At 36.9% G+C, this 12,163-nt stretch overlaps 1 protein-coding gene across 10 annotated transcripts in view; it reads right to left on the reverse strand.

The window, feature by feature from the left end:
• The window catches only part of TBX18 (T-box transcription factor 18), a 312,102-nt gene that overhangs the window by 281,789 nt on the left and 18,150 nt on the right, over positions 1-12,163 (reverse strand). For 8 of the 10 annotated variants that reach the window (XR_013534860.1, XR_013534862.1, XR_013534861.1 and 5 more), the window contains exons 6-7: positions 10,098-10,162; positions 4,297-4,391 (exon numbers count right to left, since the gene is read on the reverse strand). Coding sequence is in view for 5 of the 10 variants with exons in the window: in XM_054254222.2 (XP_054110197.1) it covers positions 4,297-4,391; positions 10,098-10,162 (160 nt within the window). In the remaining 5 variants the exon portion in view is untranslated. Of the gene's footprint in view, positions 1-233; positions 3,200-4,296; positions 4,392-10,097; positions 10,163-12,163 lie in introns of those variants that run through there. The other 2 variants (XM_002746778.6, XM_035296253.3) reach the window with 1 other exon arrangement.

Below are 12,163 nucleotides of genomic sequence, written 5' to 3' on the forward strand. Positions count from 1 at the left end.
CCTTCCCTCTCACATTCAAATTTTCATGTGTTCAACATTTGTCAGGGCCTTTACCTTCAATGACATGGTCAACACACCAAAAAATTATATTTAACACATGAAAAATGAACAGCAGGCCCATTTCTTTCTGCCATGTAATTGAGAACTACAGAACTTGTGTTTGGGGTATGCATGTGTATACTTATTCTTGGAATAATATTTTTAGACACTCAAATGATTACCCTCCAAAATCATAAAAGGGTTTAATAACACACTTTAATATAATTTTAAGGTACTTTTTAATAAAATACAGATATATAATTATCAATGTATGTCATTTAATTCAACAATAAAAGGCTAGTCTCTGAAGTGACATGGTAATTAATATTTACAGTAAAAACTAAAAGAAACAGCATTTGTACAATATTGCTAAAATTTTACCAGAAAAAAAGATTAATAAAAAATTATACTCATATTGTGGTATCATCTGAAATTATCAACAACAAAAAGGAAAATGCTCTTATTAATACAAATGGGTATAGAGCATGATTTTCCATGTTTTCTGAAGATGGAAAACTCTCTGTTCTTGAATTATGTATCAAGCACTATGGCTGAGATGGACTCATTCTTAATGCCTTTTCCCAAATCTTCGTCAAGCTATAAATGCCACACACAAAAATCTTATGTAGATCTACCTATTTCAAATATTTCATGCCCCTTCAAGCTAATTTTAAATTAAAAAATGACTAATAATTTGATGAACTGCTAAGGAATCCATAAGGAAATGTGTTAATATGTATAAACAGAGTCACATCTTGTGTAAATTCAATAGTATATCCCCCTAAATATCTAACAAACTGTGCTGTTTCAAAGTGAAACAGCAAATCAGGAGCTGTAACAGATTCAGGGATGAGTTAAAGCAATTCTGTGTAGCAATGAGAGGAAATCATGTTCTTTTGCTTACGATACATGAAACGTAATGGGTCAATGCACAGACATTATATTTTGCTTTCTCCTCAGAAGGGGAATGTGCCTCATCAAGTATTCTTAGCATTTTTATTAGCCTTTTTAATTTATTTTATAATGTGCTATCAAAGTTACTTGTCTTTAACTCTTCAACCATGCATATATTATTTTAGGAATTTAAAAATGTAATGCTGAATTTAATTTATCCAGTTCTGAGGTTACAAATTCTATTGAGGTTAATGGTTTTATAGTTCCTTTATCATAATTAGTATCTTCCTCCCTAGTCCTCCAAGAGGGCCTTTATAGTAATGGGCCTTGGCCTTTGCACCACAGCTTGCAAAAGACAGATTGCTGGAGATAACCCCCCGAAATTCCTCACCGAGTTATTTAACACCATACAGGCCTAGGAACTATCTGTTTTGGGAAAGATGCAGGCAGATGGACAAAGGAGTGGAAAAGGATTCAAAGTGTAGGAATTACAAGATATAAATAACTAGCATAAATGCATTTTTCTTTACTTATACACCATGGGTTAGGAAGTTCAAAGCAAAATGGAAAAAAATATTCTAAGTTTAAAAACAAACTATACAAAAACATAAGGTATAGTTAACAATATTATTACTCTTGATTTAAAAGACAGACATTTCTCATTGGAATCAATAAATTTGAGGTGGATTTATTTTCTTTTTGCCATTCCACTCATATCACATATTCCTCCCCTGGTGAAAACTGGAATTTAGAAATGTTTGTAGAACATTTTTTAATGGTCTATTTGGTAAGTAAAATAAGCAAAAAATGCAAAATACTAGAAATTTGTTCTCTGCAGATGAATAGGAACCTCTTATGTGCCCAATGGAAAGTATAAAACAAAAAAATCACAAGCCTCTCCTTTACTTTACTGAAGAAAATAATAATTGTTATGGGTTGTGATTTTTTATAGAACCAAGGTCATACAGTATCTGTGGTAAGTAAGAATGAGTAGGAATGAAAAAGCTGATCCTTCATGATTATAAATACCTCAGAACTAAACTAAGATTTCAACTGGCTTTGTATTTTAGATTCTCACACTGTGTCCAAAAATAACAGAAATCATAAGACCCTACATTCTGGTTATTGCTGGTTATCAACACTGAAGTATGAAACCATTTAGAAAATTTTTCTGATAAATTAAGTTATAAGTGTTCATCTGGATAGTATTATTGCCAAGTTTTAAGTTTACCATCTTGTTTTTAAAAGAGTCTGAGAACTTAAACATACTACATTCATGCCAGTACTCTGTGCAACTGGATGAAGCAGGGGGAACAATAGGAGCTGTGATACTTCATATGCTATGTATATACAGCATACATATATACCATAGATAATTACAATCTCACCATGAGAAAGTAAAAAAACCCAGTGAGCCTTCATTTTGTATTATATGTACATTTCATAAGCTACAGAGCGTTTCTTTCTACATTGCTTTTAAAAAAGAAAAAGAAAGAAAATACCTTAGACAGATTCAAATGTCATTTAACTTAAAGGCTCCATCAGACCATATGTGCAGATACTTGAGATGATGACAGAGTTAAGCTTCCTAGGGTCCTAGAGTCAAAGAAACTCTGCTGACCCCCACTGCTAAGCAGGTGCACTCCTTCCACAGGGGGCAACATCTGCCGATCAGTCATGGTCCCACTTGGTGAGGACCCCAAGAAACTTCCTTGGGAAGAAACAATTTTCTCAGGACTGGCAGCCAGTTTGGGGGATGTGGAGAAGTTATATCCGTACAATGCACAGGGACTGTGTAATCTGAAAGTGTTATAGGAACCCTGATGGGTCTGGTTAGTGGCAAAGGCATTGCTGGAGGGTGATGGCATGATATACTGGAGCTGGGGGGACATTCCTGAAATCTGCATGGATAAGCTGGTCTGTGGGCAGCTGAAGGTGTCCCCGTCAGTGCCACCCATGGACATGTTCACGGAGGTGCTGCTGCTCACGCCCACATAAGAGGGAGTCCTGGGTGGAGCGAAGGTCTCGCCAGCCTGGTTGGTGAGCCTGTTGTAGGTCTCGGCCAAGGATGTACTGTATCGGTTGAGAGTGAGGCCCGAGCGGGCACAGGCAGAATAGTCAGCAGGGGCCAGACTACACAGCTGGCTGGTGTTGGGCCCCAGATGGAAGGCAGGGGAGGAGCAAGAGGAGCCAGACAAAAGGTGAGGGTGAGTGGCAGGAACGCCATTCCCAGTACCTTGGAGCAAGGTGGAGGAACTTGAATTGCCTACAAAAGAAGTTGAAATGTAAAGAACGACTCCATAGTCATCCTTTCCTTTCAATTTTGTAAATATGAGCTAGACACAGTTTGTTGCAAGGCAAAGGTTGGGGGAATGCTACCAAGATGAAAAGAAGATGGTCTCAGCTTTCAAGGAATTATCTGGTTGGAAAATCTCATTTCCAATTAGAAAACAGGTTGTTGAATCACATGCTACACAACTGCAGAGGTCCAACAAATAAACAGTACTGTGAAACTTAGAGACGGTAGTTAACCCTGTGTCCGTCCAACCAATGGTGGCGACAGTGCCCTCTGGATCTGCTGGCAGATTGATGTTTGCAAACTTGACAGAAATTAAGGGGAGAGAAGAATTCCAAAGGGCTGGACAGGTTGTAAAACCTACATTGCTCTAGTGATGGTGTTTTATACAGTGCCTCAAAATAATCTAAAAGCCCAGTCCAACCAATGGTAATTGTCTGAATTCCAGCATGGTAAATTCTCACTGGAAGCTGGGCAGGATGGTGGTAAAAAGCCTGAATGTCAGAGTGAGCTCAGAGTGTTATCTATGGAGCAGACCAGAGAGGAAGCAACATCTCTTTCCATACAGCTCCCTCTGAGAAGAAACCAGCCCTGTGCTGCTGAGAAATATTCAGAGATGAGCCCAGGGAGGTCTGTTTGAATGTGCCTGACCTTCTCATCATTAACCCAACAGGAAAACCCTGCCCAGCGGCAATTCTGCTGAAGAAAGAAAATAAACAAGATGTGAAGAAAGGGTGAACTGGGGCCACCATCAACAATTTCTTGTGAAGTACACCTGGCATCAGGGCCCACCAGTCCACCTCTAATGTTAATATGAGATTTAAGGATGAGGTAAAGGTCATGAAATATATAAACAGTCTAAGATGTCTAAGATTTAATCTGTGACCATGACAGCCATGTTTTTCCTGATCCATCTCCATACCATGCAGAAGATGGGTGGGATCTGTAGGACAATGTTGGTGATGAGGTCATTATTGTAAGTATAAATAATGACTTGTACACTTTTACTGCCTGAGCTTCTAGGCAGGATAGGCTGTCTATATGACCCAGGAGACTTTGTAAGTTACCTTGCTTGGGAATTCCAGGAATATCTTCAAAGGTGAGAGTCCGAAGTGAAGGTCGCCAGAATGCATATGATTCCACCAAGGCTTCCAAACCCATTCTAAATGGAAGGGTTAGGAAAAAGGTGGACAAAAGAAGTCTAGTTAGGAACATTTGGAGCTTTCACCAGCAGCAAGCATCTCAAAACAACAGTGGCACTGACAGTACTCCCCACACTGTCAGGTTAGAAGCATGCCACAAGCAATAAGACATGCTTCAGCAGTGGGCTAACATTCTGTCACCAGCAACAGGACAGACTTGAAACCACCCACCCAAGATGACTGTTAACATTCTCAGGAAAACTCAGCTGACCTGAGGGGTGAAAAGCTATTCCCTTGGGCTAAGGAGCTGACATCCTGGCTGCTGTGAGTCCAAGGCTCTGCTGTGATCTGGAATACCCCCTCTCTTCCTGTCCAGCTACTTCTCCTTCAAAGTGAGTCAAGGCATTGCCACAAAAGCACATTCCTGGAAAACCAGCTCTTTTCCAAGAGGCATTACTGCTTATCATTTGATGCCTCAGCAGCCAGCTCAGGGGAGCACTCATTCAAAGAAGACTGACTTCTCTCTCAGGAGCACAATCTCTACCACACAGTGTAGCCAGGCTGGACTCCTACCATCAACAGGAGGGCCATGAAGAGATGGCACTGGCCTCTCCCTGCAGTGTGTGGGAGGAGAACAGGAAGGTGACCTCACAGGGCTATCTGGTATATGGGGTTACTATTAACATCACAAATTATTTTAAAGTCCTGAAATACACTTAATGAATGGATACTTAAAGAGACAGGATAAGTTTGACACATGACATACGTATATTTTAAAACAAGGCAAACTACTCTAAATACATATATCAACCACCTCTTACCATGAATGATTCAGACTTCCCCTTTGTATTGTAAGCTAAGTCCTCTGGGTTCTGGAAATGAGGCCCTTCACTCAACTGGACCATTCTCAAGACAGCCACACCTGAGACCTCATCACTCTTCCTTCAACCACCTCAGCCCTAAGCAATTTGTTGATCTAGATAATATTACTTTTCATAAAACCTGTGACTCCACTGTAGAAAATACTTGCATCCTGCGATTTCCAATGATATTCAGCTATCTCCTGTGTGGTTTCAGGTATCTTTAATAGCTTGACTGAAGGTGCTACCTCCTCTGAAGTCCCTGCACCCCAAGTCATAACCTGCAAACTAAGACTAGAGGAAACCACCCCAGAGAGTCATACCACACACACAATATGATGAAAGCTCTCTAAACACCAGAGGTAAGTGATTTGTGCAGACAAAACTATCTCACACTACTTGTCCATCTGTTCCAAGGCCTCACACACAGAATTTGCTTCCTTAGAGTGCTCAGGGTATAATGTCTGCTAATTGACTTCTGTACTCACTCTGGAGGAATATACCTACCCCATCTTAGTGACAGAATTTGTAGCCCTACATGTGTGGAGGGGAGATGTGTATACATGCACAGGGTTGCATGCATTAACACACCTCCTGAGGCTGCACATAAACCTGACTCATCTCTAAGTCACAGGCTCTGGGGGTGCAGCTCTGGGAACACTTCAAAGAGACATCTGTAGCCCCACAGAGGGGATAGTGCAGGGCTGCCAAAGAAAAGAGCAGAGCACAGAGGGGACCTGCACCTGCTCCACCTGGGCTACCCTGAGCGAGAACAGAATCTGGCTTCTGATGTAATCAATGTGCACAGAGAGAATTATTTAGTGGTAAGGACACTAGATTGGGGTCAGAAGGACTAGGCTGGCACTGCAACTCACTAAACCCATTGTCTGACCTTAAGTAAATTTGCTAATCTCCCTAAACTTCAGTTTCTCACAAAGAGAGGATGAGATTACCCCTATTGGTCCTAACATTGTTTCATTCTAAGTGATTTTTTTCCAAACAAGTCATTGTATCTATGGCCAAACTACAAGCCAAATCAAAGTTCATGCCATTCGATAATATTTTCTGTACTGGTGTATTGATTTCTGGTCAGTTTGGCAGACATGGTCAGTTCCAAAACTCATGTTGCCTATGGGTGTATTTAACACTGGACTATTGAACTCTGGGTGATGTTTAGCTGATTACCCTCTATTCAGCTTATACCAATACTAAATTTTGTGACTTTCTAGAAGTAAGATGATTTTAAATGCAAAAGATTGTTAAGACACAGCTTAATATAAAACAGCTTTTAATTACCACACAGATGAGTTTGAGTAATTGCTGTTTTAAATATCAAAGGTACTAAGGTGATCAAAGGTACTAAGGTCTTGAGGGGAGTTTACTAAGATAATTAACAAGCATCCACTGGACTTAGAAACTGATTGACTATAGAGATGTATCTTACCGCATCATTTGCTTTGACAGTATAAACTTTATTATGATTCAAATATAAATCCATAAACTAAATTCTCAGAGAGAAATTATTGATCATCGTAAATATATAACCCTAAGCTTTAAAGAGATGCTCTGAAGGTGACATAGCTACAAGTGATCTCATATGGAGCAATCAATATTTTTTCTGAGGCTGCTGTTTCACACTGCAAGTTCCAGAAAGGATTTCAGACATTTTGCAGGAAACAGTTATAAAATATTTATTAGCTGAATCTGGACATTTTTAAAAAAGCCTTCATTTTCTCCAGTAATGGAGACCTTTCCCAGCTAGTTAAAGAAAAGATAAAAGGCACCTCCTGCAGGAGTGCAGCCAAGGCGATAATTTATACAAGATGCCTTTGAACAATTTCCACATTTTATCACCACCCTAATTTATGCTATCAAATGGCCAAGTTTATTTAGTTAAATGGTTATGTTTTTCCTGAAGTATTTAAAGAGAAGAAATTTTTGTACCTTCCTGAGTAAAAAATTTTATAGGGTTAAACCGAAGGCCTAACTGAAGAATGAAACTATTCTCAGCACATAAATTCTCTCTCACATAGCAAATGTCTTGCAGGAGAGCTTTTAAGGGCCGAAGCTACTGATTCCTGTAAAATAGACCGTGGAGCTATAAATAACCAGAAAAAGATAATTTTTAATTAAGGCAAATTGTTTTATAAAGTTTAAACAATCACAAGTCTATGTTTATTTCTTGTCCTGATCAATCTGCATATTTCATGTACAGGGTAGGGGAAATAAAAATAGAATTTGTTTTAAAAAACACTAACAACAGCACAATAGAACCAGGGGTATGTTAAACTTTTTTTCATAGTCTTACTTCTCTACTAATATATTTAAAAAATCATGCCCCTCCATGCCCATGCTCCCCAAACCACTGTGCCCTCCACAAAGTCTTATATATAACTTGGTCTTTTTAAAGGAAACTAATATTAGAAACTAAAGTTAGAAATGTTCACAGGTGACTGAATTATCTCTTCTCCAAATGTGTCTTTTGCATTTGTCAATGGGAAACGTTACAATCAGATTTTTAAATAGAGGAATGATAATTTATAGATATTTAGCATTCCAAAGTAAGAAGTATTAGTAAATAGCTTATCTATAATAAGCAAGAGAGTTTCAGCAAGGAAAAAAGTTGAAACTTTGTTTCACTAGCAAGAAAGCCACATATAGGTTCAACATGCTTTTCATGTACTATAATATTGTTTAAACCCTTGAAAAAAATTAAAATTTTAAATTTTAACAAAATTTTAAAAGCATTAAAACATAATTCACTGTCTTCTGTATGTTCCTCCAAAACTTTTAAAGCTTTAGAGTCAGGAAAGAAATGGTAACAAGCACCATGGATGTCATGCCTACATACTCCTAAAATAGTGAAATAGCCAAAGGGATAATAAAATCCTTACCAAAGCTAGCATTTTGACCTCACCATATCAAACAACAGACCTAGTATTTATATTCAACAATACCACTGTCTTTTTCACTGACCAAATTTAAGTAACCAAAAGTATTTTCATTATGCTGAATATCTAGAACTCTTCCTGAAACCTTGTCATATGCATCTATCATCTCACTTCTTGTATACAATATGCCTTTAAACAACTTCAACTGCACTATATTGTTGTACTCAACTATACTGGAGTAGAGTCATATCAATAAATTCATTCACTATTATCTGTTCAAAATATACTTTTAAAAATATTTTAAATGTATCCTTTCAAAAATGAACTGACTGTGCACAAGCATATGACCCCTGAGTCTGCAGCAGTGAAGTCTTTGCTAGAGCAATTGATAGCTTGGCTATAGTTTTTGGTTGTATATTCTTCAAGCCTGAGTATTTCTCTCCTGGAATTTCAGTGTTTTAATAAATTCCTTTTCTACTTAAGAAAAAAAACCTGAAAGTAATACAAGACTCTTAAATGGACAAATACTATTCTGCTATAACAAAAATCACAAAATAATTCCATCAAAGCATTTGCCAAGGTGAAATAGGAGTCATTCCAAAGGGTCTCTTCAGTCACCTCACTACGTGGCCATCTCCAGTTATTAAATGATGGTTCAATTTGCATCTAATTTTCAGAAACACCTTTGAAAAACAAGGTTAATCAGGGCTAATGTAATGAAACAAAAGCCAAATAATTTTTTTCTCTACATTTAAACAGACATCTAAAAAACAAAATAATTTCAATACAGCAGACAAGTTTTATGTGTTAGGAATATCTACAAAGTTTCCTACAGAGTGAAAAATTTCACAGGAAATCCCTGCTATTAGTCTTCCTGATTTACCTGCACTAAATTGAAGGCCACTCTACTCTCAGTGCATTTTAACTGCATTTCAGTCCTCATGTTGCATGGTGTTTCAATGATGCCACTGCATATGAAAATGGCATCACATCTCTGAAAGCCTTTGAGTGTATTCTGAGACAAACTCTGTTCCCCCATCTTGTCTAATTAATCAACTGAAAGAACTAAGAATCTGGATTGTTTTCCCTCTAAAATTTCAAATGAAACTGTTTCTAAAATAATTGGGGATTTTCAATGATTATTAGAATAATTTCAGGAGTAAAGTCATAAAGATTGTTAAAACACTCTTTTAAAAAATAAGCTGCTTTTAAACACGTTTAAGTAGAAGCATTACTCTAAAAAGGCATTTGCAGAATTGTAGTCTATTATTACTTTCTCTCACTACTTACTAATGGTTATTTTAGAAAATGTATTGAACTATATTGGAGTAGAGTCATATCAATAAATTCAAAAACCCTTCGGCACATAGATTAGGCGATCCACTTTTTGATAAAAGTAATAGAGTGGAATTCATCATTGTGGCTCTACCACTTAGTACAAACACCACAAAATGTGAAACAGAAAAAAATAAAAAGTGTGTGGCTGTCAGCAGAGGCAAGACAAATTTGAAAACTAAAAAACATCAGCTCTCTTGGCAATGGAGAATAGTTTCATATTCCAGCTGGATATATGACTCAATGAAAGACCTTATCATACTCCACAGACAATATAGATAGTTGCATCATCACCAAAGAAATCTAAACCAACAGTAGAGGCAAAGAGGATATTTAAATGGGATACTGAAGCCTCTGTGCCTGTAAGATCAGGTTTCTTCAGGGCCCCCTTCAGAAACATCATGCAGTATACACCCTGAGAGCCTCCGTTTTCAGCTCAGTATCACACATGAACATTCACCTTAGGGTAGATCACACCATTACAGTACAAAAATAAGTTACCTTCAAGGCACAATGGTTCTCATCAGAAATGATTTCATTATCAAATTAGTAAATTTAGCCATTTACTTTGTAATAGAAAATGCATAATAAAATATCAAACATATTTATCACAACCAGAATGGTCTTCACTAAGGCCCACCTGTTGCGCCCAGAGTCTCGGAAGCCTTTAGCAAATGGATTCCTATCTATCTTCAGGCGAGTAATCTGCAGAGTAGGGAAAAAAAAATCAAATCTTACATAAATGTCAAGTAAGGTTCTTACTTGATTGCAGAACTACAGTAACTCAAAAATTAACTGTTAGAAAACTCAATTGTATGCCCCTCTTTCATTCCTCAAGTTTTTAAATATCCTAGCAGTAAAGCAAAAGAAAATTTCAGAAATCATCTAGAACATTCATCTGCTATAAAAAAGATACTTCATTCCTTTTCAATCTGCATTAATAGATATAAATTTGTTTTGTTTTTAATATTCCCGGAAAAGGAGATTCTGAATCATCTCTTGGTAACTTGCCTTATATTTGACAATGCTCTGTGAACTGAAGTTCTTCCCTTTAACTCTGAGACATGGTTTAATCCTGTTTCTCTCTCAATAAAGGTAATGAGGAGTAACTCCTATCCAACTTCTATTCAAAGCCATTTAAATGTTAAGCTCCTACACAGCTTTCTCTTCTTCAAAATTAGGTAATAATATACACACCCCTTTAATTTTCTGCCTCTGTGTTTTTCTTTGTCTCTCCTTTAATATTCTTTGTGTCTCTTATATGAAAGTCTTATTCTTTTATCTGTGGAGTCCTAACCTAGTCAGAGCACTACAGTGAATGTCCTACCAGGGGTAACCACTACTTGAAGATTTTAATGACATCAAACCTCATACGACATGGAATAAAAATAAATTATGCTTTAATTTTATTTTTTAACTTTCTTTCAAAATAAACTGTATTGTGTTATATTGAGGTATACAACATACTATGAGATATGTAGGTAGTGAAATGGTTCCTATATGTGATGTTTTAGTTTTAACAGGAGTTCTAATTTGTTGACTCATAAAGAGCTTTCAGTCCACTAAGACACCAAGAGTCAGGGGGAAATTTTTTACAAATGATTTAATCATGTCCATCAATAGTTTTTTTTTTTTTTTAGTTATGCCATCCTGAACTCGACACTAATAAATAACATCTCATCTGTTTATTACCAGATCTATACTTTGCTCACAAGAATTTACAGCCTATTTTCCAAGAGACACATCATGTTTTGCCTTCTAAATTCCTGGGCTTAATGAACTCTACAAAGTTAATGAACATACTTCTAATTGCACCATCTTGGCTAAGGACGAAAACTGTTGGATAAAAGACATCTGCAGTCCCCCTGCATTGCCTGTGCACACTCTCCAATTGGAAACGCAACACTTGAGACACATGTGTTCCATATGATGTTATCTTAGTATGTGGATAAAACTACATTATAAATGATATAATGAAAGGGTTTGCTAATTAAGTCATGATGTCTGCCACTCTGTCATTGAAGGAATTCTTCTTTACAGGTCAATACAGCTCAATTTTCTGTTTATAAAAATAATGTTTAAAAAACATTAAGCAATGTAAATGTTCATTTAAAATATTGTTTTTAAAAACATACAGATTTATATAATGATGCCTTGTCAAAACAAAGATATAACACAATTACTATCATTATTTGTATTACTAACATATGTATTGAGTGCATAAAATGTACGCTGTGCTAAGTTGTATGCATACTACTCATTTAATTACTAGAGCAACTCATATATAGCTATTGTCTCAGATTCGTGTTTTATTTTCAACTGAAGCTTAAGTAACCCAGGCCCACAGGCTGCAGAGTGCATGCTATTAACCACTAGTCTGCTTACAGCGTTCCATAAGTTCTTAAAAACGGTTGCCAGGAAACTAAAAAGTAAACATGATTGCATTTCACCATTATCAATTTCCCCTCTAATCTGTTCACCATCTTAATCAACTCCTCAATGTTCACTAATTAGTGTTAGTCACAACATATGCCAAAAGCTGAATGCATTGCACTTACTGTACCACAGAGGATGGCAGAAAATACACAAAGAGCATAGTTAATTCATGTGTGAGAGAGAAACAAAAAGAAGAGATGGAAAGAGAGACAATGAATTGAGATTGTTAAAAGGATACTAAGTGGCTCTGCTATTTTCTCCTCATGCATT

This window comes from Callithrix jacchus, chromosome 4, assembly GCF_049354715.1.
Source record: "Callithrix jacchus isolate 240 chromosome 4, calJac240_pri, whole genome shotgun sequence".
Taxonomy (NCBI): Eukaryota; Metazoa; Chordata; class Mammalia; order Primates; family Cebidae; genus Callithrix; species Callithrix jacchus.